This window comes from Cucurbita pepo, chromosome LG02 (assembly GCF_002806865.2).
Source record: "Cucurbita pepo subsp. pepo cultivar mu-cu-16 chromosome LG02, ASM280686v2, whole genome shotgun sequence".
NCBI lineage: Eukaryota > Viridiplantae > Streptophyta > Magnoliopsida > Cucurbitales > Cucurbitaceae > Cucurbita > Cucurbita pepo.
This window is the reverse complement of record NC_036639.1, coordinates 9,449,443-9,476,578: the sequence shown is the minus strand read 5'-3', so window position 1 is coordinate 9,476,578 and position 27,136 is coordinate 9,449,443. Positions and strand designations below refer to the sequence as shown.

The 27,136-nt window shown below is 38.0% G+C and overlaps 2 protein-coding genes across 2 annotated transcripts; one reads left to right on the top strand and one right to left on the bottom strand.

The window, feature by feature from the left end:
- Positions 1–276: 276 nt before the first annotated feature.
- On the top strand, positions 277–11,931 carry LOC111788577 (fanconi-associated nuclease 1 homolog). The gene is made up of 15 exons (XM_023668954.1): positions 277–561; positions 659–830; positions 2,346–2,836; positions 4,734–4,838; positions 5,733–5,991; positions 6,074–6,136; positions 6,832–6,906; positions 6,993–7,108; positions 8,281–8,351; positions 8,449–8,536; positions 8,634–8,774; positions 8,849–9,057; positions 10,233–10,506; positions 10,631–10,864; positions 11,318–11,931. Exons 1-15 carry the CDS (start codon positions 469–471, stop codon positions 11,762–11,764), a joined length of 2,838 nt encoding a protein of 945 aa, XP_023524722.1. The 5' UTR covers positions 277–468; the 3' UTR covers positions 11,765–11,931.
- An 871-nt stretch (positions 11,932–12,802) lies between these two features.
- On the bottom strand, positions 12,803–17,188 carry LOC111789268. Its single transcript, XM_023669986.1, has 6 exons — positions 17,019–17,188; positions 16,263–16,846; positions 14,464–15,663; positions 14,284–14,354; positions 13,133–13,751; positions 12,803–13,052 (listed from the first exon to the last, which is right to left on the bottom strand). The coding sequence occupies exons 2-5, from the start codon at positions 16,824–16,826 to the stop codon at positions 13,403–13,405; spliced, it is 2,184 nt and encodes a 727-aa protein (XP_023525754.1). The 5' UTR covers positions 16,827–16,846; positions 17,019–17,188; the 3' UTR covers positions 12,803–13,052; positions 13,133–13,402.
- Positions 17,189–27,136: the final 9,948 nt, after the last annotated feature.

Sequence of the window (27,136 nt, the reverse complement as noted above, 5' to 3'; positions counted from 1 at the left end):
CAGCAAGTCTAATCCAATTGAACTCTTGAGCTCACGGTCATCGAATTCTAAGAGGGGATGAAAGGAGGAATTTTTTTTTAGTGGTTTAATATACATAATTCATATATCAAACTTAATCCATGCCAAACTTGCATTCTTTAAATTTATTAACATTTTGAAAGATTGTAGCAACAATTTCACTAAATAATTTTTAAAATTTTTAAAATTCACTAAATAATCTATATATATTTTAATAAAAATTTACAAAAATTAAGAGTAATAATATTAAAAATTCCTACAGGGTGTTCATCCCAGTGGTCGCGCGAATTTTACACCATTTCCCGCTCCCTCCTACTTCTTATGGGTTCTTGAGTGTGATATGAACTCGATCATTGCAGGAGGGGACATCTCTTCGGAGATTCGCAATTTGGGACGAACATTTAACGCACTGTAGAAGCAGGGTTAATCCTATTCTCACCATAATCAATTATGTTAAGAGGAAGAGAAAGCTTGGTCCGATTGGTAGGGAAACGGAGACGCTTCCTTCCTAATCGTCTTTCTCTCCTCTCCTCTCCAGTCGAGGTAGGAATTTATTGCTCCCTTGTTCTTCTGATCGCATTTTGAATTCTTTCTTCAGTCTTGTCTTATACTTTGTTTTTTTTTTTTTTGAATTTTATAGAACACTTTAAATCTCTGCTCTGATGAAGATTGCAAGCCCCTTCCTGTTGTGAGAACTCCGGATGCTCATAAAGATGGGGACACGGAAACCAGTAGCTCTGGGAAATATGTTACTTGCCCAGTTTGCAGCAGCAGAGTAAATGGGGAAGACTCCATTATCAACTCCCATCTGGGTATTCTTCTTATCTTAACTCTTTTCCAGTAACATTTTTCATTATTCAATGATGTAATCTAACCCTTGTAAACCCATGGCTGAGCGAATAAGGAAGGAAGGAGGCAATTGCGCCTCTCAGCTCATCTTAGATTTAAAAAAGTTTTATAGAATTGAATGATTATATATATAGAATTCCTAAGTTTTCAGAATTTAAATATTCTGTAGAATTGAAAGATTATAAAATTTAGAATTCAACGCTTTCTTCTTTCAAGTAGAGAATTGAAAAATTCTATATATTATGTATATAGAATGTCTGCACGTTGAATTTACCCTCTCTATGAAAATTTATCGTTCTGATGTGCTCGATACATCTAATGAAGTATAGCTTTCTGTTAGGTTCTATTCTTTTCTGGGGTACGTGTGTCATTAAATACTACATGAGGCAGTACTGCGTTGAAACTTTCAAATTTCTGCGAATCAGCAAGCTGAAAGAAACTAACTTTTGTCATAACGATCAGATTATAGTTTTCAAACATTTATTTCTAATAAAGAAGGTAGTTTTCAATATTTGAGCAAAACCACTGTTGCAGTTATATAAAATTCAATCTTAAGTATCTTGTTGGTGCTGCAAGTAAAGTTTGCACCTTTTATTCGTGAGTTTTTATGAGTATCTGATAATTTAGTTTTTAAACCTTATAGTTAAATGGGACCGCTATACGAAGGGAAATGAGTGTTGAGGATTATTGAGAGAGGAGTCCCACGTCGGCTAATTAAGGGATTGATCATGGGTTTATAAGTAAGAAATACATCTCCATTGGTTGAAGCCTTTTGTGGGAACTAAAAGCAAAGCCATGAGAGCTTATGCTCAAAGTGGACAATATCCTACCATTGTGAAGGTTTGAGATTCCTAATATGGTATCAAAGCCATGCTCTTAACTTAGCTAACTCAATAGAATCCTCAAATGTTGAACAAAAAAGTTATGAGCCTCGAAGGTGTAGTCAAAAGTGACTCAAATGTCGAACAAAAGGTGCACTTTGTTTGAGGGCTCTAGAGAAGGAGTCGAGCCTCGATCATGAGGAGGCTGTTCGAGGGCTCCGTAGGCCTCAGAGGAGGTTCTATGGTGTACTTTGTTCGAGGGGAGAATTGTTGAGGACTATTGGGAGAGGAGTCCCACATCGGCTAATTAAGGGGTTGATCATGAGTTTATAAGTAAGGAATCATCTCCATTGGTATGAGGCCTTTTGTGGAAACCAACAGTAAAGCCATGAGAGTTTATCCTCAAAGTGGACAATATCATACCATTGTGGAGGTACGTGATTCCTACCATGAGTGGTCCAAGATATTATCAATTATGAACCAGAGGCATTATTGAGACTTGAAACCTTGTACCAACTGTTTCTGGAACCTTCGTTACATTCTACATGAGCGATTGAAGCTTAAGACATCTAAACAACAATTAACTGCTACTACTGCTATGTTTGTTTAATTATTTATCTTTTGCTTGTTATACTGACTAGAGTCTTTGGTTTCCAGATGCATGCTTATCTAGGGGAACGAAGCGGAAATTGACACAGAGCTCTCTTCTTCAATTAAACTTCTATTCCCGACCAAAAGTTCAACATCATTCTCATGTGCTGAAATTTGAGAAAAATGAGTCTTCTGTGAGTCCCGATGATGGTCCTGTGGACATTGTCCATAGATTGCCTAAAGATGCGTCCTATAATGAAAATGACAAAATTAAATGCGGTTCGTTAGAAGAATGTGCAATGCAGCCACAAAGGGACTGTTTACTGGATACCTTAAATAATAGTGAAAGAACTAATGGTGCTACAGAAATTTATTCTCCCATGAATAAAGGAGCTACATCTGGGATGGTTACTACCACCAAGGATGATTTATCTGGGATGATTCTTGAAACTTTTATTGTTGGTCGTAAGTTCAGTGATGAAAATGAGTTAAATCTTGGGGCAAGCATCTCTCTTGAAAGAGATCCCACCAATGTAAAGGATCCCAATGCCATCAAGGTTCATTTCTTCTGCCATTTCCCTTCTTACATTGATGCTGCAAATATATAACCTCATTTACTTGCTTAATTGAAAATTTCTGGAGATTGGCTACTTAAATATAGNTGACTTGACTAAGTCCTTTGTTCTTGCTTAATCCTTTAATTTTTTTTCCTTTCTTTACATGCAAGCTTATAATGGCATTGACTACTGTAAATGCATCCTAATATAACCAAAATGTTCTCGTACTATAACACACTTGGACAAGGAAACAATGAACTACCGAACATTGAGAACTCTTGGCAGGAAAATTTGGAAATTTACATCCGGAACANAAAAAAAAAAAAAAAAAAAAAAAAAAAAAAAAAAAAAAAACAAAAAAACAAAAAACGAAACTGAAACTCCAGATTTGGGAAATTACTGAGTTTCAATATCCCCCACCTTTGGTATGTAGATATCATCCATTCTAACTGTGAGAATGTAACCGTTGTCATAGTGAACTTTTGGTCATTATATTGGATAATCTTCCCCTGTTCGAACATAAGGTATTGCAACTGTAACCTCAACAAATATAGATTATGACATTATCATGAACAAACCGTGGGTATGAGAACATGTCAAGATGACATATGATTGACTGACAGCTTGCTAAGTTCAGAGTCGTACCAAGGAAGTGTTTATCCCACAAGTCAAATTATTCTTCCTTACTTTTTATGCACTTAAATTTTGGAAAATGTAATATAGGGTGGATGAGATTAACTCTTCGCTGTCATGGATCTGGGGCCTAAGCTTCTTGTAGTATGTAATGTGTCATGATGTGAGCAAGCGATATGGACAAGTCGTTTTCTGATGGCAGTTGGAACTATTTGGCAGTTAACAAGTGTATCAGTGTTGCAGTTTCTTCTACCTACCGGAGGGTTTGTACAGGGTGTAGCTCTGAGTGACTACGTGCTATGAAGCCCATGTAAAGTAGTATGGCTATCAAATATCTCAAATAACCTTTGTTTTTAATTTGAGTTGTTTCAATGCAGACTAATTTCGTGGTAGCTATTAGGTCCATCATTATGCTAGGTCAATATTTCTTCCTCCTATCCTCGTTAATATTTTCACATTTGCAAGGATTAGGAGCTCGGGACATTTCATGCTTCTTGATTACTTATGCCCTGTCAATAGTCCTCTGATAAAAAACAAGGATACTGTCTTCTAAACCCTCTTAGGCTGGAGAATGACCAAGTCCAACTAAAGTCTAAGTATAAGTATATTTCTTGATAGAGAGAATTTCCATAGGAGTCTTACAGATATACCCTTGGCTGATTTCTGGCTCCATGTACTTCACTGGCCACCCAGTCCCCCAATTAGCATGCAAATTTTAGCAGGCTTAATGTACATGAAGCCCGGCTCTGTTCACGAAAACTTCTCAGGTTAGGCCAACTACAAGAAGGTCGCTTCTCAGCTTATGAGTCATTCTTTAAATGGAGGATTCTCATTGCTACAGCTGGAGGGCCTGCAATACTAGCATACTCTGCTTCCTACAATTCCAACTGCTTTGGTTGAAAAAGAATGTAGAAGATTGACTACTTGAATATAGACTTATCCGTAATAATTAAAGCAAATAAACGGACTGTTAACAGGTCTAGGAGAACCATTGAACCTGTTCAACACTTGTAATGAAACCTTAAAACTAGAAATACTAAAACACACTTGGATAAGGAAAGACACAATAATCATGCAACTCCTACTGTCAAGAGGAAGTCATCTGTAAAGCTGTACCATGTGCATTAATCCGAAAGAAAAACTTAAAGCACCAGAAAACAAAGAAGATTTTTACTCCTAACAGCTACTAGGAACTCTGGTTATTAACAACACACCTTCTACGTTTTCTTTATTCATTAAAATAATTGCTGTCCTTTTGATATAGGTTATTTCTGAAGATTCTGGATGTTGCAAGACGCTTGGATTTCTCCCACGTGAGTTAGCTAAGTTTTTGTCTCCCCTAATTGGGAAGTATTGCCTAAGCTTTAAGGTACTTCTTGGCCTACTTGACACTTGACAATTCTCATGCATGCAAATTTGTGGCATATGTTTTCAAATCAGTTTCCAGTATAATACTCTAATATGCGGAGGACAAAATATTCAAATAAAGGAGAAAACAGGTAGCGAATACATTGAACATTTCTTTGTTCAAATACAAGTAGGAAGTATTAAATAAGTTACCTCATTATTCTTAAACCAATACTTTTTTCTTTCACGATCTGGTAATGAGGGAGAATGCAATTAATACCAGCCTTTGTTGGTAACTTTGAGAATTAAATTCTATTAGGAATATGATGTTTGCCCTGTTCCCTTGCCTTAGAGGTGTTGACATTAATTGCAAAGTTAAATAAAACAACTCATTAACAGAAATATTACTACTATAATTTTCTGTGTTTCTTTGTTCCCTATGTGGGTTTGGCCTTTGTTTTTCTGTGACATTTTCCTAGATTCTTATTTATCTGAGTGGAAGCTAGTTTTGTCATAAAAGTCATTCTGCTTTTTCAAAAAGTAACTGAGAACTTTATCATTCCAATGACAAAACAATTAATTATACCCCTCTGGCTAGCTTGGTAGGACGTCTTTTGGCTATCAAGATGCCAACAATTATATATTTTGACTCACTTTTCCCTCTCCCTAAATGGAGGTTTGGGAAGTGGTGATGTTTAATGCCTCTTTGTGTTTGTCTATCACTAAACTAAGCCTTTATGTAATTATGATCTTGATTTTGTCAAATTTCCATTTACGTTAGGGTTTGTCTTTTTTCGTATGTCTTTATATTCTTTCATTTCTCTCAATGAAATTTTGATTTCTTACCTAAAAAGACTTGCATCATAAGCTTCTGCCGGGAAGAGGGGAAAATGAGTTTTGACCTTGATTCTTTCAGGGATTTGTGACAACTGCTCCCAGAAGTTCTGTTGACGTTGTTCCCATAGAGGTCATGTGTGACAACATCAATTTACTTGATGAGAAAAATTGTGATGTTGAGTTCAAAAATTTATGGACAAGCATTCAGCAAGCAATTGATTCAATGAAGAATTTCACACCTAATGCATTGAAATATCAGAAGAACTTTTCTCTTTTGATACAAGAAGTTTTACAGGGTTACTCCCATTTGTTGTCTGATGAAGAAAATCATTTTCTAGGTATCTTTTCGAAGTTATTTATCATCAGTTATCCAGTTTCTTGCAAGTTTTTCGAGTCTTTTATGGATTCCGCCTTGGGCAGATGTATTCAATTCACTATCAGATGATAGTCAGAGGCTCTTTATCCGGCTTTATATGCGTAAAGGTTTGGCTTCCTTCTAGTTTTCTTTGTATTATACCATCATTTGCAATTTGCGTGTGATTCAGTGTAGTACACAAAGAGGACCATACTGGCTAAATTTTGAGAAGGCTATGATGCATAACAAGAATTTTTACAGGTAAATAGAGCGACTATGGGTTGGTCTTGTGGCCATTATAGTCGATGAAAATAATAAAAGGGTTTAGAGGAAATAGCTTCAAACTATGGTGGCCATCAACCTAAAATTTAATTACCCTACAAGTTTTTTTTACAATCAAATGTAGTATGGTCAAATGTTTTCTCCGTCATATTTATGGAAGTGTGCGGATGTTGCAACTCTAACTGTTAAGTTGTTAACCTTGTGATTCAGGCATGATAAAGTTAACATGTCAGGGAGTAGCTAGGATTAAATTAGTCTTCTTCATAGATAAGGATTTTCGTTCTTCTGAGCTTTCGGGAACAACATTCCATCAGTAGCATAATGGCACAGATACAATTATAAAACAGGATTGCTGCTCTCTTTTTCTTTTGGTTATTGACTGTTACTTCACAAAAAAGATATGGATAAGCTATTGTTTTCTTGTTCTATTGGCATGGTTTTCTCTGTGCAAGGGCCTTCAATACACCATCATACTTGTGTTTCCATCTTAACTTTTACTTATCTATTCAGTTTGTCTTCATGTTGTTATTTTGTTTTATAGGACCATGGTTTCGGATGTCTTCTACATCATATAAAGAAGTATTGGATTCTAAACAGGCAGTCAAAGAGCTCTCAGGTAAATTTTTTCACCGATATACACAATCATTCTTGTAAGTCTTGAAGTTGAGTTTTGGATCTGTCGCCTTCCCCCACCACCTTCAGAAGCAGGGTATCTATGTTGCTTTGATACAAATGATGCTGATAACACTGACATGATCCAGATTTTGAATCTTCTCACTGTCTCTGAGCTCCGTGAAGTCATGTCCATGCTTAAGAAGGTTTGCTATGATTAGTGTCCTTTTCTCTATAACTCATTAGTGGGTACATACATCCTAGTCATTTGAAGAGTCGAATGGCACCGTAAGTTCTTATGTGCATGCTTAAGAAGGTTTGCTACTATTAGTGTTCCTTTTTCTATAACTCGTTTGTGGATACATCCAAATCATTTGAAGAGTTGAATGGCACCGTAAATTCAAAATGTTGTTTAGCTGTCTACGTAGGCCATTTGAACATGTCCACAAGGGGAAACTAAAACCAAAGGTGTAAGATCTTCAGACTTCATTACAGCAACAATATTGTTACTTTGTATATTATCAATTGCTTTTTCCATCATATGAATATATGTTTTTCTTTATATTATGAATTAAATGTGCGTATAAATTTATGTTAAAGTTGGCTTTCCAGTGATCCAACAATCCACCTCATCGAAGTGATCATCTATAAAATTTGAGTTATCAGATCCTTATTTTTTCCAAGAAAAAAAGGAAACAAGAACTTTGATTGGTCATTGAAAAGTTGCAAAAAAAGAATAATAAAATCTCCCTTCAAATAACAACAAAGCACCCCGACAAAGAGAAAAACCATTGAAGAATGACTTGAAAACATGCTCCTCTTAGAACTATTTCCACACTAAAAATCGAACCTTTTCGACGAAAAACACTCAACCGCTCAATACTACAAGTTCCTCCCAGCCAACACCACGATTACTTAAAAAGAATTGAAAAATCTCTCCTAAAAGCTCAAGTCCTCCAAACCCTTCAAGAAGAAGCCTGAAAATTTTGAAGGACTCTATAAAGGTTAGAGAATGGTCATGAGTATTTACAAGAAGAAGCTTGAATTCCGAAGCAGCAAACTCAAACATTCTTATACTACTCCAATAAGAAGCCTGTCTTCATCCAAAGCCCAAAAACTCTAAAAACAGTAACGGAGTCAACTTCGAGTTCCCCGGTAAACCAAGAAGATAATAAAATGAAATTTATTTCCACCAGTAAGAAGTTTCAAATCAAACCATTGAAGGTGATTGAACAAATAGCAAGTTGGATCACTTAAGTCTGAAATGGGTAACTGTTGAATTCAGGCATGCTCAGGCCTACCATCAATTCACTTTCTAGAATTTTGTACTTTTGCATGTTTGTCTGATGTTTCTCCCATACTTCTGTTGAGGCCTCAGAATTGCAGTAGCAGCATGAGAAAGGATGATCTTGTTGCCTCTCTTTTGCCCCCCTACAAAGATGGACTGTGGTACATGCCTTTTGTATGTGTGTGTGTGTGTGTATCAAAGGCATCAACTATGCTGTATTATTAGGATCTGAAATTTTCTTTCCCATCATTTCTGTAGTCTACCACTTCCAGATCTAATTTTGGGCTCAATTGGCATCTGCGTTAGGATATCCTCTAAAGCTGAATTGCTTATCTGGCGTGCTGAGGTAGCTGTTTTCAATTTTTCATCTTTGACATAACTTTCATCAGATTTTATTCTGACCTGTTCGTTAACGCAGAATGTCAATGTTGTTGCTTGTGCAGAGGCTTTTCTTCCTCAATGGAGAGCAGGATTTGTCAGCCTTTCTGCTTGTTGATATGGGAATAGTCAAGTATCCAACTTACAGCTGCATAATTTCAGACCAGATTTTCTTGGATCGAAATGATTTGCTTGCTTATGAAGAGGTCTAATTTGTTCTTATGCTGATTTTTGTTTATCTTTGTGATATTTTTCTTTGTGTAATATTTACATGTTATAGGCCATTGAAGTTGCACAACTAATTGATGAAGCTCTTGACGAGAAGGACAACAAAATGGTTTTAAGATGTGTATCAGTTGCTAACTCGCGTGTGAAGCCAAATCAGTGTACTACCTCTGAATCAGTTCCATTCTTTTCATTCTTTACAGCATCATGGATCTATTCAAAAGTATTGTCTCTTGGAGTTTCCTTTCTTGAGCGTGAGAATAGGTAAATATAGATATTAATTTTCTGCTCCAACCCCATTCCATAAATACATGCACAGACATGCATATGCATGAATGTATGCATAAAACACATATATTCATGCTTTGGCCAACCATCTTGGTCTTTGTTGTGCTTGATATTTAACGTNAAAAAAAAAAAAAAAAAAAAAAAAAAAAAAAAAAAAAAAAAAAAAAAAAAAAAAAAAAAAAAAAGAAAGAAAAATGCAGAAAGGGCTGAATGAAATATCACCATTCATGACATGAATTGATTAGGTTTCCTAAATGCAGTGAGAAAGGATAGAATGAATGCTAATGGACTGTGATCGTTAACACACCTCAGAGGAGAAAAAGGAAATAGAGAAGACTTGATACATCCTTGCTTCAAAAATCCGAAATTTTGCATTTTGACATGACCCCAAAATGTAATTATAATATGAGTAAATCTGCACTTAACAAAAGATCCTTATCTGTCCTTCCTTTGTTTTGCAAGAATTTGAGATCCCCTTACCTTGGACATTCAGCAAAATTTTGGGCTTTCAAGATTTAGAAATAATCATATTGTATCTCTTACCTTTTCTTCTTTATTCTACTTGAACATTTGTATTTATATAAAATCAATATGTTTGTATGGTTTTTTTTTTCCTACTTGTATTTTTTAATACTATTTCTTATTACACTTATTAGTGGAAAGTAGAATTCTTCCCTTTCTCTCCAACCCTGAGCAAACTAAACCGTAATTGGCACTGCATTCTATTTTATTTGACTGCCTTACCCATCCTTGCGACCCCAGCTTTTATCCCTGGATTTTCCACTTTTTGCTCCTAACTGAAAACTGATCAGTAATAAGAGCAGTCAGTTTTTTTTTTCTTTTCGAGTTGACAAGCATTTAGAATTAGCTTCACTTCTTGTAGTTTGATGGTCAGGAGGCTATTCTATTTAGTAAATTAAATGTTTTGTATTTTCGAAGTAATTTGTGGTGTCCAGTAACCTTTTTTTAATTGCCAATTTGATAAAAGCATGTAGAAAAGGGTTTTTTGAATGATTGTCAAAAACTAGTCTAAGCATATTTTTCTTGCATAATTTTGAGAAAAATATGTTCGTTGGAAATTACTCTGTTAAATTAAAGCATGCATGTAACTTCTTCATCAAGACTAAAAAGGAACTTGTATTTCTGAGTAGGTACAATGATGCAGTAATACTACTTAAGCGATTGCTAAGTTGTAACACTCCTGATGGAAGAAGAGGATATTGGACCTTGAGGTTGTCAATTGATTTGGAGCATTTGGGCTATCCCAACGAGAGTCTGTCAGTAGCTGAAAATGGATTGTTAGATCCATGGGTTCGAGCTGGTTCAAGAATGGCATTGCAAAGGCGCATCCTTCGCTTAGGAAAACCACCACGTCGGTGGAAAACCCCTAGTTTTGCTGAGTCTATAAAGAGGAAAATCACCGAGGTATCTAATTATACATGGCTGCTGTTATTCTGAGGTTTGACATGCATGTTGGATGCTTATATCAAAGTTATTGGTATTGGTAAATGTTAGTGAATAATTGTAGCCTTACATTGCAAACAAGTAGGTACACGTTCAAGGGCGACCATTGAACCGTGAAACAGGTATGAAGAGCAGGTTTTATGGAGAAAGTGGGGATCAATGTTCAGTTGAGCAGCTTGCACTCGAGTATTATAATGGGGAGGGAGGTGGATGGCTAGGTGTTCATTCAGAAAGTGGCATTTGGTTAACCATTTTTGGGCTTCTCATGTGGGATGTCATATTTTCCGATGTCCCAAATGTTTTTCGTACAAAATTTCAGGTATGTTTTAGTAAAGAAAGCCAATTTTTCATTCTCTGATCTATATTTTCTCTTGGGGTACATAGTTTGCAATGCACACCGTAGTGTGAGCTGGTCAGTTATATTTATTTAGTGGGCCGTACGTTCATGTGCTCTCATGGAAGTCAATTAAGCTCGTGTCAGAATCGCATGTACTTTCAATGTGATTATAACGTGCCATGCTGAAACTATGTAGGATAAATGGTCTGGTTATGAAAATGGAGACATCACACATGGAAAAAAAAAAAAAAAAAAGAAAGAAAATGAAAAAAGCNCACAGGAAAAAAAAAAAAAAAAAAGTATTCATCGTTATGTTCGTATGTATGAGGACGCGTATTTTACTGTTACTGTTGTTAACTTATAAGGTTTTATAAGTTTTAAGATTTGTCTTTTCAGTTTAGAGGATCTTTAACATTAGAAATCTGTCATTTGCAGACTGCTCCCCTGGATTTTGGAACAGATAGCTTTTATTTATTGAGACAGAATAGTATAGAGTCCCAACTACTGAAAATTCAAGATGGCATGGGCGAAGAGATCCTCATTACGTCGTGGGAATCACACAAGGGAACAGCCTGTAGCGGAGTTAACTGGGACCGACACTCACTAGCCGAGCTTCGGGCAGCTGTGACATGCATTGGTGGCCCTTGTATGGCTTCACTCTGTCGGCATCTTGCGCAAGATTATCGAAGTTGGTCGAGTGGAATGCCAGATTTGTTGCTATGGCGCTTTAACAGTGAATACAGTGGTGAAGCTAAACTTGTTGAAGTAAAGGGTCCCAGAGACAGACTGTCTGAACAGCAGAGGGCATGGCTTTTGCTTCTAATGGATTGTGGCTTCATTACAGAGATCTGCAAAATCACCCCCATGCCTAAATCAGCTTAAAAGCTCGATAGTAACTTGAGCATAAAAATCAAAGCTCTCTTCAATGTTCTAACTAATACTTACTTAAGAAACAAATTTAACTGGTGTATGAAAATTATGTCCCATATAGAGAGGGAAAAGTTCCAGTGTAGGAATAAATGGTTTGAGGTCCCATCTTGTTGCTTACATGAAGAACGCCAAAAAGGGAATGTGCCTTGTAAATTGGAACTGCATGACATAAAACTAAACACTTTTGAAACCAGTTTCAAAACAAAACAAAAGTGACTTGGATCTAGGTAGGATTTATAACTCGTCCACACCACTGTCTTGGTCATGCTACATCTCATTTATCTAAAAATAAAATCAAAATAACATTGATCAACAACAGTTTATTTACTCGGTGAGTATCTAACTTGTTATTAACAAGTTATATTAGTTATCTATTCGGTATATTTAAGTTTTCTAATTAATAGTCCATCTAGATGTTATGGTCTAGATCAGGTTCTTAGTCCAACCATTCACTTATTTCATAAGCTTCGATCACCAATCCTAATATTGGCTCGAGTTCTCTACTCGAGACACTGCTACCAGTGACAAATGTCCTTCCACAAGTGTAAGTTTTCTAGTACCCAACAGAACTTTGGGTTCTTAGGTATCGATGCAAGTTTCAGGGTGTTCTAATTATCATTTACCTATTTGTTCTATTTATACTTATTATAAATCTTGAACTTGTATGTGAGCTTCACTCTTGGTCAAATACAGCCTATCTACTAGACACTTTAGCGGCCTAAAGTTGTACTCGCACTCAATCAGTGAGTTAAGGGGTCCATTAAGTTCGATTAGTGTAAAAATTAACAATCAAACAATTTTGCCAAAATTCACAAATTTTAACCCAAAAAAAAAAGAAAAAAGAAAAAAAAAAGCTTTCAAGTGTCGTTTTTCCTTTAAATTGTCTACCGTTTGTTCATAAACACTTTATGTAATGAATCTTTAAAAGAAAACTGTTAAAGAAGGTGAAAATTGCTAACATTCTTTTTAGTTTAAGGTAAGATTTCAACGAAAACAAAAATTTAAGGTAAAAATTGAGCAAAAATTTATACAAGTTGACAAGTTTAGAAGGAAAATCAATAAAATAATGAGAAATATACAAATGAAGAGAACATAAGGACAGCATATGGATCAAGAGTAAACCCCAGAAGAAGAAGAAAACTATTTGACAAAGCCCTTTCCAATGGCCGACAATCATCAGAAGACTGTAGAGTTACACAGAAGAATTTAGAATGTAGAGACGCCCACCAAGAACTCTATTCTGTAAGAGAGATCATAAAATAATCAAAACCAAGAAACTGCATCGCCAGAAAATTCCAAGCATTAATAATAATACCATACCTTCAAAGAGCCAATCCCTTATCCTCCGAGGAAGATCAAAGAGCAATGGAGAAACAAGTGCAATATCTTCCACCTCCCTCAAGCACAATCTACAGCCAGATGAATTCTTTATCAAAGACCCTGGTCTGAGGCCCAAATTCCAGGATTAATTAAAGTTGCCCCCAACGCTCAGAGATGGAAGCACCTTTTTACTGATTATGGAACATCGTGCAGTTTGGCAAATTGAGTTTTTGTCAAGCAAACTATACCCAGAAAGCTATGTACAGAGAATCAGCTATTTTTTGTTTTCATACATTTCCAAATCCTTTTCTTTTTCTTCCATCTCAATACGGCCAATTTCTGTGATTTCCATTTTCGATATCTTTGTCTATTCTTCATCCACTGCATATAATTTTTCCCACGTTTGCACTCCACAAAGTCTGTTATATCATCATAAGATGAAGAGCCTTTGGGGTCTGCTAGCAAACACTTGAGAAATATCTCCCCGCTGCAAGTTTCTTCCGCTTCCTCTATGCCAATATCACACTCCTTTCCACAAGTATTATGGATGGGAGCAGTTTCCATGGATTGTCCCAAATCATCATGCATTCTTCGATGGCAGCTTTTGAGAGAATCCGTTCTGCAAGATGAAGGTTAAATAAATTTATCCGTTCAAAAAGTCTCCTAATGGTAAAATGTGGTCAAAGCACTCCATTCCAGCCAGATCTTAATGTCTTAGTAATGTCATAAAAATGACCAATTCCCCAACTGAACTACACATGCAGCAAACGGTGCTGCATAAAGAAGAGCTAATGATAAATACTACAACTCAAAGAATCAACAAAGCTAATGATACAGAAGAGAACAATTTAATCTAATCAGCTGAAGAATTTGGGTTTACAAACATTTTTCTCATTGTCGTGCTTGAGCAATACCAAGAAGAGAAAAGCTTGAAATATTCTTTAGGCCGTACAAACTCTCTAAAGAAGAAAAACCAACTACGAAAAATAGCAATCTAAGAGATGGGCAGACAAGAACAGGTATAAAAAAGAGAGCTGCATAGACTATGCATTTAAAGGCAAACAGATAAACGCATAATCCAGAAGATGAGACAGTTTCGTTTTGTCCGTATGGAATAGTTCCAAAGATATTTCAAAAAGAGGCTCTCGTACCTCATTTGAAATGTCTGAATCTTTTGAAACTCCACTGCAACTGTTTCACTAGATTTTAGGTCTATCAAACCCTGTAAGATATGTCAATAGTTAAAAGAGGTAATTCAAAGTAGTAGTGAAAGAGAAGAAAAATTAAAAAGCACAGCAAACCAAAGTCATGAAAAACAAAATAAAGTGTACCTCTTTAGCGTTCTCAGAGCCACCTAATAATGATAATGCATCTAAATCTCCCTCTTCAAAAACAAACAAATTCAATGTTGTCATAATTGCAAGTACACAGTCTTTTACTAAGAAGTCGAACCCTCTAGAAAAGCTTAATGCCAGTAGCCCGGTAAAATGGAGGAACATCCACTTGGAATTCTTATGCCTCTCTGGATGAGATTTCATCACTTTAGATATGAGATTCTGATTTGGTAAGGAAACATCAAATTCCTCAAAACAGCTAATGATACTCGAGATAAAACCATACTCTGTACGTGATGAAACATCTCGTAAGGTTTTAAGGCCACCAGAGTTTCCATGGTGCCTTAGACACCAAACAGCAGGCAACAATGATGAACTCATCAACTTCAATATAGAAGCAAGAAGAAAAATATCATAGTGGCTTGCGTTCCGAGTCTTGTAAATTTTAGTGTCAACATCAACCTGAGAAGCCCCCAGAACTATACAATGTAGGATTGATAAAAAATCATCTTTATGTTGTTCATCAAAAATATGTTGGTTCTCCTCCACATATGAACTCGCTAAGGCTAGGAGCTCTGATTTTTCCCTGAAAAATAAACAAGTGTTTTCATACTTGGAAATAAGATTGTCAACCTTTTCTCTCCGAACCTGTTGAATATAAGATTCAAAAGGTTGCTGACCACTACTCCAAGGCACACTTGAGTTGGAAAAACAGCCATTGGAATTCAACGGGGCATCTTTCAGATATGAATTAGACATATGTCTATTATACATCATGATTGCCCTTTCAAATGCTACAAGGTACCGATCCATAAGCCTATGATCTGGGTTTGGGGATTTCACGAAAACACCGATGCCAACGACTTCAGAAACCAGTGAAATAAAATGAGCCTGGAACAATTTTGGTGCAGAGAGAATGACAGGATTTAGAAGTAATGATAAGGCCGTGGTCAGGCTTAATTCAGGAACTCTTAAATCCTCATACTGTGCCCAATATAGTCTATTGAGGAAATTATGAAATGCCTGCTCATCAGAAACTGACAGGATGAAATGAGCAGAAATCACCTCCAGCACTGTCCCAATTCCACCATGTACTAAGTTGTGCATAAATACCATTTTAGTAGTAGAAGATGTAGAATCCACCAGCATAAAGTATTCTCTCAATGATTCATGCATTAGAAGCTCATCCACAAATACCTATGAATCATTACTCCAAATTAAGTTGCTATCATTTATTAACAAACCCCTAAATGCAAAAACTGAGGCGACAAAAGAACACAAGCACACGAGTAGTAGTAATAATACATACATAAATAAACAAAGGCAGTGTAGTATACCAAACAGAAAAAGCGTATTGCAACAAGGTGAACATTTTATGCAAGATATTCATGAGAATTGAGTGCTAGCTGTAACTCACTCCACGAGGAATCCAAACGATATAATGTGAACGTACAAAGATTCTCAAGCTGAATGGTCGGCAAAGACAGACAACATCAGAGATCAGAGAGCATAAGTGGTAATTCTATTCTTGATATATTAGAAATGTGAACCAAATGATAAACATAACAGTGCTGTCCTTCATGTGACTATGTCCAGTGCACGCAATTGTGCAAGCGAGTTCCTTATAATATGCCTACAATATTCTCATCTAATTGGTCAAGATATAAAAATTTTAAATCATTTGAATCATGGTAATCGATAGATAATACCTCATGCAAGTGGGAAAAGGTGAAAATGCAATAAAAAGCAGAGAAATGATATCGAGTCCCAAAAAGAGAAGGAAAATCTGGAAGAACCTCAAGGACTGCACATATGAATGGATGGCATGGATCAGAAGGTTCTAAAATACACAAGGAAGCAACAAAATCCTCAGAGACAAAGGTAGTACAATCAGGTTCAGTGATTCTGCATTCATGTAAAAAATACTTCTCCAAGCTGATAGACTCTTTCTCCTCCTTTCCACTTGTAATCAAATACAGCAATTTCCTGAGTACTGAAAGAAGAACACCGACCTTTTCCAGTACAACATTTTGTTCGAAAGCAACCAGAGTCAAGATAACCAAACAACTTCTCAAAAGCAACATAAACTCTTTAATGGAGTTCCACAAATCATTATCTTTACGAGCATGTTCAGGAGAAATGCTGAAAGAAATAGTTATCAAGTCATAGAAAACTCGCTTAAATCTCCGATCAAGTTCTTTGAACAAAAAATCTGCCAGATCACATAAATCCCGGAAACTTTTACAGCTTCCAGACTGACCAATTTCTTTGTTCAACTTAACCAATGCGGCTTCATTTCTAGACAAACCCAACGGTTCAGTTAAAGACCACTGAAGCAGGAGGCAGTACAAACGTTTCATGCTGGTGGGAGTTATAAACCCTGACGACAACAAAATGTAAGAATAAGATGAGATCAATCATTGGTTTCATAGATTAATTCTCCAATAAACTCAAAATTCACCAAACTGCAGCAGCCAGAAACACAGAGACAACCGAAAGTACTAAACAAAATGGAAATGCAAACATGAAAACTACCAGGATTTGGAATATACTTGTGAAATTGCGTACATAATAGGGGGGGAAACTGGTAGTTCGCACAAAGAAAAGCCTAAAATGGGCAGCAGGTAGTTTCCAGTGTAAGAAAATGCGTAAAGATTCAAACCCAGGGCGTCGGTGTGTGGCGTTCGCAACCTTAAGTGGAGAGCACAACAGCGGGAAGACGAAGAACAATGAATCAGTTTTTTTTTTTTCTTTTTCTTTTATATATATAGATATATATATATTATTATTATTAATTTATTTATTATAAAATAGTTGAACTTCGGTCTAAGTTTCAATTAGGAGATTGAGTTGGATTTTAGGTTGGATTGGTTTAGGGTCTACGATTTCGTTGTCATCTGTACATAGGTGCCTAGTAGTCCACGATTTGAGTATTTTAAAAAAATACAAAGTAAGTGATCCTACTATTGCGGTCATGGAATGCAAACACACATGCAACTCAAGATTACGGACCTATTGTTAAAATAGAGGATGCCTTCAATCTGGACAAAATTGGCTCTGTAGAACTTCCCTAAACATGACTCAAACGTGCGAGTGTGAGTCCCAAGCGGTTCGCACCCCCTTGAGTCCATCATAGTCGAACTAATTGTTTGTAGTTGGACATTCGGAGGTCAGCAAACCCTTGAATATCATACAAAGCATGATCATCATCATCATAGTATACGCATTCGTATTCAAAAAGAACCCGATGTAAATGAACACACAATAAACATAAGATCTCTATAGCTTTCATTCATTTTAAATCATTCTTATGATACAATCCTATACATCATTTATATATTATTTTAGTTAACATGCATGCATTGGATACATTCATCATAATTAACTTAATTAGGGGTTGTGTCTCTGAAATACACTTCGTCATAATACATCATGACATCTCATACATGCAAATCATTTTAATATGAAATACCATCATATTAAGATATATCATTATTATGCATCTTATGTCTTCATATCATCATAATATTATAACATAATGACATTATGACATCATTATCATACAACATAATGTCATATCAATTCACATCATCATAACATCATCATAATATCATATCGAGTCACATCACATAACATTATAATATTATATCGAGTCATATCATCATAATATCATATTAAATCACATCATCATAACATCATAGCATCATCTTAATATCATATAAACATAGATGANATTGTTCTCTCTATACCGAAGCCTATCTTTTAACCAGTTGACCAACTAAAGTGTTTCTACCATGGTTAAATTATTATTATTATTGTTTTTTCACTTTTTAACATCGTATTATTAAACTTTTACCAATCTATTACATATAAATTTAAACACGACTCAAAATTTAAACTAAATTTATAACTTAATCCTACAGAAAAATAACATGATACAAAAGGAAAATGAGGGAGAAGAAGAAAAGACTGTTGAGTTACCCCATGACGAACATGACACCGACAACCACCTTGACGAGACTCATTACATCATATAGTGTAGATAACGCTATAGAGGAGAGGATTGACAAACTAGGGAACAACATAATTGCACACAAGTGATTACTATTGAACGATGTCGTAGCTTTGCTGGTCAAAAGGATAATTGATTACTAGTGTAACTCTTTGTCTGTAGGTTTGAACCTTAGAAGGTAGAGAGGGAGATGGAGGGGTTTCAAAGAGGAAAAGAATGAATGAGAGGCCGTTGGGAGGCCACATTTTAATTTTTTAACGTTATTAATTTTATTTAGTTTTTGTTGCGTCATTTAAAAGATGTTTTCGAACATGTAAATCTATGACAGTGTTTTAAGATAAAGTTTATGTTTTAAAGATGTTTTCGAACAAGTAAGTCCATGACAGTGTTTTAAGATAAAGTTTATGTTTTAAAGATGCTTTCGAACACAGAAGTTCATGATAGTGTTTTAAGATGAAATTTAAGTTTTAAAAATGTTTTCGAATACGTAAGTCCATGACAGATGAAGTTTATGTTTTAAAGATGTTTTCGAACACGTAAGTCCATGATAGTGTTTTAAGATGAAGTTTATGTTTTAAAGATGTTTTCGAACACGTAAGTCCATGATAGTGTTTTAAGATGAATTTATGTTTTAAAGATGTTTTCGAACACATAAGTCCATGACAGTGTTTTAAGATGAAGTTCATTTTTTAAAGATGTTTTCGAATACGTAAGTCCATGACAGTGTTTTAAGATGAAGTTCATGTTTTAAAAATGTTTTTGAACACGTAAGTCAATGATAGTGTTTTAAGATGAATTTATGTTTTAAAGATGTTTTCGAACACGCAAGTTCATGACAGTGTTTTAAGATGAAGTTTATGTTTTAAAGATGTTTTCGAACATGTTAGTCCATGATAGTGTTTTAAGATGAAGTTTATGTTTTAAAGATGTTTTCGAACATGTTAGTTCATGATAGTGTTTTAAGATGAAGTTTATGTTTTTGATAAAGTTTTAAATGTTATTTATTTTATTTAGTTTTTGTTGTGTCATTTAAAAGATGTTTTCGAACACATAAGTCCATGACAGTATTTTAAGATAAAATTTATGTTTTAAAGATGTTTTCGAATACATAAGTACACGATAGTATTTTAAGATAAAGTTAATGTTTTATGATGAAGTAGTGATACATTCTGCCATTTGTAAAGGGGTTAGGTGAGGAGAGATAGGAGAGATAGTTGAGAAACCGAGGTTAGTAGATAGAATTGAAGAAACCGAGGTTAGTGGAGAGAAGTTGCCGGAAAGAGTTGTCTTAAAAACGTAATTTATTTATTTATTTATTATTTACTTCAACTATTACTGGCACACCAAGTGTGTCTACTCCCTTTCGGGCTCAGCATTCTCGCTGGCACATATACTGGCACACCGCGTGGTGTCTACCCTCCTTTGGGGCTCAGTGACACAATCGCACTTTCGAAGGCAGCGGACTAGCGATTGTGCGGCACTCACTTTCCAGCGACAAGTGAGTTAAGCCAATTTGTTCTTGCGTCGCCTACGGCCAAGCGACGTACGGTCGAGCCTCTAGCCTCGGTTTTAAAAGAAGGTTTTAGAAAACGAGGAGAGAGCGAGATTTTTGAAAGAGAGATTTTTAGAAAGAGACGTTATATAAGCAAGCAAGAGAAAGATAACAACGGCTTAGCATATATAACCTTGGGTAGGGAGAAGTTGACGACTAGTCATATCCCCCTATAGTACATTCTGGGCCATTTTAGTTCTGGCAGGCCTAGACATGATTTTCTTGAGGTGTCATACGCTCTAGAATTACAAAGGGAAAAACACTAGAATGAAAAGACATGACAAGGGTTTGGCTTGTCATGGGCATGCGGCCATGGGCAACAGGCCCTGGACAGGCATGACCGTGACACCCTCCCCCACCTAATTGGTTGACGTCCCCGTCAACCGACTACTTTCATACCTTGCGATGTGGGTGGCGGCGGAGTTCAGATCTTCGGCGCGTTCCCAGCTTGTTTCCTCTGTAGGGAGATTCTTCCATTTGACAAGGAATTCACGAATCGTCCGTACAGGTCTTCCTATCTTCCTAACCCTGTCGGCTAGGATCTCTTCCACTTCCTTTGTTTCTTTTTGTTTCAGATCGATGCTCGGTCTTGTGGTTGTATTTCGATGGTCGTCGTCTGGATCAGGGTGATAGGGCTTCAAGTTGCTCACATGAATGACGGGGTGAATTTTCATCCATGCGGGGAGTGCAACTCGGTAGGAGGTAGCCCCAATCTTTTTAAGAACTTCAACCGGGCCTTCGTATTTACGAACTAATCTCTGGTCCTTTCGGCTACGAAATCTGATCTGTTCTGGTCTCAGCTTGATAAGGACTTGATCTCCTGCACGGAAATGAAGGGGGCGACGCTTCTTGTCCGCCCATTTCTTCATATGCTTGGAAGCCTTCTCTAAATATGCTCGGGCTATATCTGTCGTCTGCTTCCATTCTCTTGTAAAGTTGTGAGCTTGAGGGTTTTTTCCTGCATAAGGATGATCAATAATATGGGGTAAGGCCGGTTGTCGTCCACTTACAATTTCAAAGGGACTCTTCCCCGTAGACGAGCTTGTTTGACAATTGAAGCAAAATTGGGCGACATCTAACAATTGTATCCAGTTCTTTTGGCGAGCGTCGACGAAGTGACGTAAGTATTCTTCGAGCAAGCAGTTGAACCGTTCTGTCTGTCCATCGGTTTGAGGGTGATAACTCGAGGAGATGTTCAAGGTTGTTCCCAAGAAAGCGAATAACTCAGTCCAGAATGTCCCAATAAATCTGCCATCCCTGTCACTGATGATGCTCGACGGAATGCCCCATAACTTTACAACGTGTTTGAAAAACAGTTGGGCTGTGAGTTCCGCCGAACATAATTTGGGAGTGGGGATGAACGTCGCATATTTTGAGAACCGGTCCACAATAACCAAGATGGCGTCATATTCCCCGACTTTTGGGAGGTGTGTTATGAAGTCCAGAGATACACTTTCCCAGGGTCGTGTTGGCACAGGTAGAGGTTCCAAGAGTCCAGAGACTTTGGCTTTCTCGACCTTATCCTGTTGGCAGATGAGGCACGTCTTGGTGTATTGCATGATGTCGTCTCGCATGTTTGGCCAGAAGTACCCCTTCTTTATTAGGGCGTATGTTCTTTGCCATCCCGGGTGTCCGGCCCATAAGGTGTCGTGACATTCTTGAATGAGTTTCTTCCTCAGTTCTCCCGTTCTTGGGACGTACAATCTGTTTCCTTTGGTTATCAGGAGGTCCCCCTCAACCCAAAACTGCCGTGTCTTTCCAGCCTTAGCTAGTTCGACAACGGCTTTGGCCGATGGGTCTTTGTGTAAATGTTCCTTGATGATGTCGCGCATCGATCCATCGATCTTACTTGAATGAATATGGGCTAACATGCACAGGGCCGCATGTTCGCCCTTCCGACTCAGCGCGTCGGCTGCTTGATTACTCTTTCCCGCTTTGTGTTCGAACTTGAAGTCGAATTCAGCCAACGACTCCTGCCACCGGGCTTGTTTTGCTGTTAATTTTGGTTGATCAAAGAAGTGGCAAGTGGCGCTGTTATCCGTCTTCACTACGAACTGCGATCCTAAGAGATACTGTCTCCAGACTCGAAGGCAATGGACTACAGCCAGCATTTCTTTCTCGGAGACAGTGTATCTTCGTTCGGCATCGTTGAGCTTTCGACTTTCGTAAGCGATGGGGTGGCCTTCTTGAATAAGGACCCCACCGAGAGCAAAGTCGGAAGCATCGGTTTCCACTTCAAATGGCTTTGTGACGTCAACCAACCCGAGGACAGGACCCCTCGTCATGGTTGTTTTCAGATTTTCAAAGGCCATTTGACAATCATTCGACCACGACCAAGGGTGGTCTTTCTTCAACAGCTCTGTCAATGGGGCGGCTCGTCGTGAAAACCCTTCGACGAACCGCCTATAGTAGTTGGCTAGTCCTAAGAAGGACCTCAACTCAGATACGGAAGTAGGAACCTTCCATTCTTGGATAGCTTTTATCTTGTCGCTATCCATACTGATTTGTCCACATCTGACGACATGTCCAAGGAAGTGGATGCATGTTTGTGCGAATGCACATTTCTCCTTCTTCACATACAGCTGGTTCTGCCGGAGCTTGTCAAACACTAACTTCAAGTGCACTTTGTGTTCCTCGAGGGTTGTGCTGTAAACAACAATGTCGTCGAGGTATACTATGACGAACTGATCCAGGTATTCGTAGAAAACCTGGTTCATCAACGTGCAGAACGTAGCTGGGGCGTTTGTCAAGCCAAAGGGCATTACTAGGAATTCGAAGGCCCCATATCTTGTTACGCACGTCGTCTTGGGTTCGTCCCCTTCGGCAATACGTACTTGATAATATCCCGATCGTAAGTCCAATTTCGTGAAGTACTTGGCCCCGTGAAGTTGGTCGAACAAGTCAGATATTATCGGCAGAGGATATTTGTTGCGTACTGTCACCTTGTTTAAGGCTCTATAGTCTATGCACAGGCGCAACGTCCCATCCTTCTTCTTCTGGAATAGTACGGGGGCTCCATAAGGGGCCTTTGCCGGGCGAATGAATCCCGCCTTCAGCAACTCGTCTAGTTGTTTCCTCAATTCGGCTAGCTCGGGTGGAGCCATCCGGTATGCATTCTTTGCGGGCGGCTTAACCCCGGGGAGGAGTTCGATTTCGTGGTCAATGCCTCGACGAGGTGGTAGTGTTTGTGGTAGACTCTCTGGCATTATGTCGGTATAGCTGTCTAATACATCCTTGATTTCCTCTGGGACAGTCTCTTCGGTGGTTGCCTCTTCTATCAGTGGTATGGCCATGAAGGTAGGTTCCTCTCGTGCGAGTCCCCTTTTCAGCTGTATGGCCGAGATCATCCGAAGATTACCTGGTTGCTTGATGCTTGCAGGTATTACTGTGGGGTTACGGTCGGTGATCACTAAGCATTTTGCCAATGGCATTGGGATGACTTTGTGTTCTAGGAGGAACTCCATCCCAAGTACCACATCGAAGTCGTCCATGCGAACCACGACAAGGTCTAGCTCTCCAGTCCAATCCCCTATTTTGAAGGGGACTCCTTTGGAAACTCCCACAATAGGCAAGGCCTCGGAGTTGACAGCTTTCATTTTCCCCGGGTCTTTTCCTATGGTGAGTCCCAATCTTCTGGCTTCTTGATCAGCAATGAAGTTGTGGGTTGCTCCAGAGTCTATCAGAGTGCTCTTGCTCAGTCGAGAGTTTATGGTGGCATCTACGAACATAAGCCCTTTCTCTATTATCTCCTTCGGTTCGACTTTCCGTTGGAGGGCTGACAAGAATTTGAGTGCGCCCATTCGGGGGTTGTCGTGATCTTCCTTCTTGTCTAGCAAAGTCTCGACCCTTGCCTCATTGCTCTCTTGAATGGACACTTGGAGTGCAGTGAGAGAGGCCCGATGAGGACAGTAGGATACCTTGTGGGGGCCTTTACATAGCATGCATTGCAAAGGCGTCGTCGGGTGGTTCTTTTGGTGGTAAGGCCCTCGAGATGTCCCCGCTTGATTGTTCTGAGGAGGTCTATCCGTCCATCCATTCGATCTGTTGGGGCTTCCATTTCGATGGCCTGGTGGTCGGTATGGTTTGCCCCCATTGTTTGGGGCTGGTGTCGCTCTTCTTTGGGATCCTGCTTCGTTCCCACAGTCCACGAGTCTCTCGGCGCAGGCCATTGCGGCAGCTAGGGTTTGGACCCTGTTCTCATGTATCTTTGTTTTGGCCCACGGTTGTAGACCATTTATAAAGAAGAACACCTTGTCCTTCTCTGCTGTACCCCTGATATCCAGCATCAGGGTTGAGAATTGTCTGACGTAGTCCCGTATGTTTCCAGTGTGTTTCAGGGCTACTATTTTCTCCATTGCTATGTGTCCTGCGTTTTCGGGGAGGAATTGTTCCCTCAACTCTCTCTTGAGGTCCTCCCATGAGTCAATGGTGCACAATCCATCCTCGATGTCTTGCACCTTCGTACGCCACCACAGTTTGGCGTCGTCTACGAGATACATCGCAGCTACAGTCACCTTCTTGTCGTCGGTACAAGCCGTTGTGGCTTTGAAGTACTGTTCGACGTCGAAGATGAAGTTCTCCAACTCTTTGGCGTCCCGATTCCCTTTGAAGGCTCTAGGGTCTGGGAACCTTAGTTTGTTGGATCCTGTACTAGTTTGTCCAGCCGTGACACCTTCCACGGCTTTCATGGTAACTTCAATTCGAGTGCTCATGGCGGACATCCTTTCTTGGAGGTCGTCGACTGTTGATCTGAATTCATCAGCCAATCCATTGAACAAACTCATCATTGTGTTTTGTAGTATGTCGAACTCTTCGCCACGTCCCTCTTTGTGTGCGACAGAGCTATCCGGACTATCAGACGGTTTTGGGCTGCTCGTAGGAGCAACTCTTTCTTCGAGCGAGGTCACTCGAAACAGCAGTTCTGCGATTGGCAACCCATCTAGGCGGTTGCCCATTGCGTCGACTTGGACGACTTTCTCACTCAGTTCGGTCACCCGTGTTTCCAAGAAACGGAGGGTGTCAGGGACTTCTTTGAGGAACAGCATTTCCTCCTCTATTAGCGTAAGCCGATCGGCTTGTGCTTTGGGTGTCGACTTTGTCGTCGACATGATTTCGGTCTGTATGACGTTACGGAGCTAACAAAGCTCTGATACCACTTGACACAATCGCACTTTCGAAGGCAGCGGACTAGCGATTGTGCGGCACTCACTTTCCAGCGACAAGTGAGTTAAGCCAATTTGTTCTTGCGTCGCCTACGGCCAAGCGACGTACGGTCGAGCCTCTAGCCTCGGTTTTAAAAGAAGGTTTTAGAAAACGAGGAGAGAGCGAGATTTTTGAAAGAGAGATTTTAGAAAGAGACGTTATATAAGCAAGCAAGAGAAAGATAACAACGGCTTAGCATATATAACCTTGGGTAGGGAGAAGTTGACGACTAGTCATATCCCCCTATAGTACATTCTGGGCCATTTTAGTTCTGGCAGGCCTAGACATGATTTTCTTGAGGTGTCATACGCTCTAGAATTACAAAGGGAAAAACACTAGAATGAAAAGACATGACAAGGGTTTGGCTTGTCATGGGCATGCAGCCATGGGCAACAGGCCCTGGACAGGCATGACCGTGACACTCAGCATCCTCACTAGCACATTGTCCGGTGTCTACCCCCCTTCGAGGAACAACCTCCTCACTAGAACATTGCTCGGTGTCTACCCCTCTTCGAGGAACAACCTCCTCACTAGAACATTGCCCGGTGTCTGGCTTTAATACCATTTGTAACAGCCCAGGCCCACCACCGGCAGATATTGTTCTCTTTGGCTTTACCTTTCGCGCTTTCCCCTCAAGATTTTTAAAACGTGTCTGCTAGGGAGAGGTTTCCACACCCTTATAAAGAGTGTTTCGTTCTCCTTCCCAACCGATGTGAGATCTCACAAAAATATGGACAAATGTTTAGATGAGGTGAATGAAGATCATAGGACTACCATTTGGATTAACAAAATGAAGATTATATACAAGTAAATTTAAGAATAGTTTCATCTTTTAAGACATTATACACATATTTTTATTTACCTAAATAATTTTTAAATATACTATGAAATTATAGTATCTAATAAATGGTGTGTTTAATAGACATCATAGTCATTAGACATTATTTATATTCCAAGAAACTTTAAATTTATATTGAAAATTCAAATTTGTTAATAAGTTTAAAATCTAAATGAATTATTTAGGCAGAATTATAAATATGAATCTATAACTTTTTAGAATAATAAAAAATTAATGAAACTAAATATAGATAAATTAAAAAGAATTTGATCATAATTTCCAATTCTTTTAACTTTAATTACAACCTCCAATAAAGTTCTTACTTTAATTATACTAAAGAGTTTTAAATACAAAATAATAGATTTAATTGGGAAAAAGAAGGATACAGTAGATATGTCAAGATATTTTTTTATCCTTGATAGTTGAACTTTAAGGCAATTGATTTTGACAATCATTTTGTTTTAACGGATATCATCAAGATGATAGATCTGAGGTTGAATTAGATTTTGAGGATGGGAGTTAGGCTACTACCAATAACAGTTAGTACCTTCAGCTTGGGTCAACCATGTAAGTGGTTTTACTGTTGACTTGATTGGATGAATTGATTGAAGTATGAACGGTGTATGCCCTGTGGCTCTTGCACGTGTTGTACCTTGTAATTGTTTAATGTTTGTGTATTATGTTATGTGATGCTACGACGTATGCTATGTTATATTGTAAGTTGTTCTATGAGATGTTTATGTTATGTTATGAATCTTGTTGTGACTTCCATGTCGTATGATAGCATAATACTTCTATGTGATATGTCATACACCTTATGTTAACCTGATTACTATGTTAACCTGATTAGTTCAGGATTTTGAGATACTGTTATGACACGTATGTATTCATGAAAGTTATGTTTATGAAAGAATAAATGTACGACCTATATAGTGCGTGTACGCATTGTAATAGCCCAAAAATAAATAAAGAAATAAACCAATAAAAAAATTATAAAAACAAAAAAGAGTTAAAATAATAATAATAATAATAAATAAATTAATTAATTAAAATTAAAAATGGTCAA

Excerpts from the sequence above, each read along its gene's own strand:
- LOC111788577 (XM_023668954.1), top strand. The coding sequence starts at position 469 with ATGTTAAGAGGAAGAGAAAGCTTGGTCCGATTGGTAGGGAAACGGAGA. Across the intron at positions 7,109-8,280 it reads TCATGTCCATGCTTAAGAAG|AATTGCAGTAGCAGCATGAG; the intron begins GTTTGCTATGAT and ends TTGAGGCCTCAG. Across the intron at positions 10,507-10,630 it reads TAAAGAGGAAAATCACCGAG|GTACACGTTCAAGGGCGACC; the intron begins GTATCTAATTAT and ends GCAAACAAGTAG.
- LOC111789268 (XM_023669986.1), bottom strand. The coding sequence starts at position 16,826 with ATGAAACGTTTGTACTGCCTCCTGCTTCAGTGGTCTTTAACTGAACCG. Across the intron at positions 14,355-14,463 it reads GCTCTGAGAACGCTAAAGAG|GGTTTGATAGACCTAAAATC; the intron begins GTACACTTTATT and ends CATATCTTACAG. Across the intron at positions 13,752-14,283 it reads ATTCAGACATTTCAAATGAG|AACGGATTCTCTCAAAAGCT; the intron begins GTACGAGAGCCT and ends TTCATCTTGCAG.